Source organism: Mizuhopecten yessoensis, unplaced genomic scaffold (assembly GCF_002113885.1).
Source record: "Mizuhopecten yessoensis strain PY_sf001 unplaced genomic scaffold, ASM211388v2 scaffold713859, whole genome shotgun sequence".
NCBI lineage: Eukaryota > Metazoa > Mollusca > Bivalvia > Pectinida > Pectinidae > Mizuhopecten > Mizuhopecten yessoensis.
In genome coordinates, this window is record NW_018478832.1 from 189 (window position 1) to 2913 (window position 2725).

The following is a 2725-nucleotide window of genomic DNA, read 5'->3' on the forward strand; positions in this document are numbered from 1 at the left end:
CTAATAATATTTTCAGCAAATTAAAGATAAACTTGACCTTTGGTGACACATACGTATCTTTTTCTGTTTTAATGTCTCACTAATGTCCCTTTTATTCAGAGATAGAATCAGACTTGCTACTTTACTTGTCATTCTAGACATGTAAATGCATTGAGGGGACTAGGCCGGGGGATTGTTGCTGATCCCAATTTTGCCCTGTTGCCTTTTTCCTCTCCTGTTTTAGTGGTGCATGTGACCAACCCTTGATTCAAGTAATGTGTATGCACTAGTATACTGGAAAGGGAATACCATAGCCCTAGCTGTAAATACAAAATCTAGTTGTCATCAGAACAAAGAATTACCAAAGGAGGAAAGTATGTGACGGTACAAGACAGGGTGACTACTGGAGGCCAGTTAACAAACTCAGTTCGGTTAAAGCGTTCATTGAGAGTTCAGAGGTATTGGTCAGGTACTGGATCACCAGCAAATCTGGCTATAAAGTCAAATATGACCATACATGTACAGAACGAATGTAAACAAATAAGTCAATTGTGGTCGCAATTTCCTCAAGCACATTGAAAATTAGGTGGACAAACAGGTGAGTCAGTAAAACGAAAGATTTTTATCTAAAAACTAAAATTCCGGTGACTGTTGATTATCATCGTTGCAGTTTTTGGTAATAGTATATTTTATCCTCTGTATCTGATGGTTAGAATAACGAATATTAAAGATTTCTGTACCAAAACACCAAAAAATTAATTCCCTCTCGGCACATGAACAACTTTCACTGCATCTTATCATTCCTACTCGAAAGTATCTACCGAAATCACACCTGAGGCACGAATCTGCATCGTCAGGATGCTTATTTTCGTGAAGACATTGGTTACATTCGTGTATCCTGGTTGAAACAGTACAGGTGGCGCAGAAATATTCCACAATAAACAAACGCAAAGTAGCAATAGTCAGCATTTTAATTTTGGTCAGGTATGTCTGGACCCCTCAATCTACATGTGCCCAATATTCCTGAGGTCAGCCTCGGTTCAGATTTGTGCCTGTCGTTTTCTTAACAGGTTCAAACATATTAACTGGATATGCGAATGTAGCCATTGACGCTATACTTTTATACTAATATGTGACACATGTCGACAGGAAAGAAATGCAACGATGGAAATTCAACAAATCAATTAAATTGTGTAATCATACAATAATCTTTTATTTCACCAACTCATCTGTTTGGTCAACAATTTTATCGACGTGCACGAGATAAATATTACCAGTAAGGTGTTGTTTGTTTACATTCGTCTTAGATACATATAGCAAAATTTGACTATATCAGTATATAGCCAGAGTCAGATTTGCCGGTGCTTCAGGATACATGTTGGTTTTTAATCCGGCCTTGCCACGTTCCTATTCAAAAGTACATTAAACACAATATAAACATCGTTTTCTTTTAATCTCACTAAGATGTATATTTTTATGATTCCGTTGAGACGGTTACACTTACGAGCTTGATCTGTGGGATTCATGTATTTCCCACTTTTCGTGGTGTTGATCGATCTCCGACCCATGATGACTGTTTTTGTTCCGCTTCAGCCTAAGAATAAATATCAATTATTTGAAGGATCTGATTCGAATTAATCAGCTAGAACGAAAATATTGCTTTCAAATCAGCTTTTAACTGTTGTTTTTCCATGTGATCATCAGGTTAGGCCTCCCTTGAATGTGTAAACTTGAACATGAAAATGCCTCGGCCATGTTTTGCTGTATTGTCACGTGACATCATAAATCGGCACTTTTGCAACACCTTCTTTACGAATATAATAATTGTAAAATCAAATTCTAGTGATCAATTCATTGCAACACTAGCATGTAAAAAGACACCTGATTGTGAGTGTTTTAATTACTCTTTAAAACATTTTTATATTTCACGACAACAATCCTCCAACAGGAAGTCGATTTTGACAGGTGCCAGTGCTGTGGTCAGTTTGGGCAGTTAATTGACAGACTATTCTGTCTCTCATTATGGCGGAAACGACTCTTTTGAAGTCAGAAATTGACAGCAAATTAGAGAAGGTATGACTTGTCGTTGCAATGTTAACGCAAACATGGAAAAGAAAGGCTAGTAGTATGGTGGTAAATAATGTTCGGTTCTGTATGCAGAAGGGCGATAGCTCTTAAGAGGTTTCATTAGTTATGTTTATTGCTTTACATTTTCCTTAGTGAAGTTCTGTTCTAGATCATCATAATTGTGCTTTGTTCAAAGTAATACAGTACAATAAAACACAATGTAGTCAGCCGTATTTACTTTCCCCGAGTTGGATCTGGGGGTGAGAAAGGAGGCGGAATGGGGGAGGGGTGCTTGTGATCATACATAGACATCAATGATTAAACAATATTTTTTTGTTTACAGGAAAGGCACAATCTTCAGACTCTAAATGAAGCTATGAACAAAAGCAACAGTAACACACAGAATATGTTGACCATCTTGGAGAGTTTCCAGAACAGACTGAAAAAGCTGGAAAGCACTGTAGAACCAGTATACAATGAAACAGAAATGTTAAGAAGGAGACAAGAAAGTATCCTTCGCTTATGAATTATTCATATCTCAGTTTCCAAAGTTCCTAAAAGAGCTTGGTGTAATACCAGATGAAGAAAATCCCACAACTTGTACAACTGCTTATTAAACTGTAGCTGCGATAACGTAGATTTCTGACGACGAGAGATTTTTTTTTATATATTGCGTCGT

At 37.0% G+C, this 2725-nt stretch overlaps 1 protein-coding gene across 1 annotated transcript; it reads left to right on the forward strand.

Annotated features, from left to right (window-relative positions):
* Nucleotides 1-1898: 1898 nt before the first annotated feature.
* Nucleotides 1899-2656, forward strand: LOC110440932 (exocyst complex component 7-like). The gene is made up of 2 exons (XM_021484046.1): nucleotides 1899-2052; nucleotides 2390-2656. Exons 1-2 carry the CDS (start codon nucleotides 2002-2004, stop codon nucleotides 2570-2572), a joined length of 234 nt encoding a protein of 77 aa, XP_021339721.1. The 5' UTR covers nucleotides 1899-2001; the 3' UTR covers nucleotides 2573-2656.
* The last annotated feature ends 69 nt before the right edge of the window (nucleotides 2657-2725 follow it).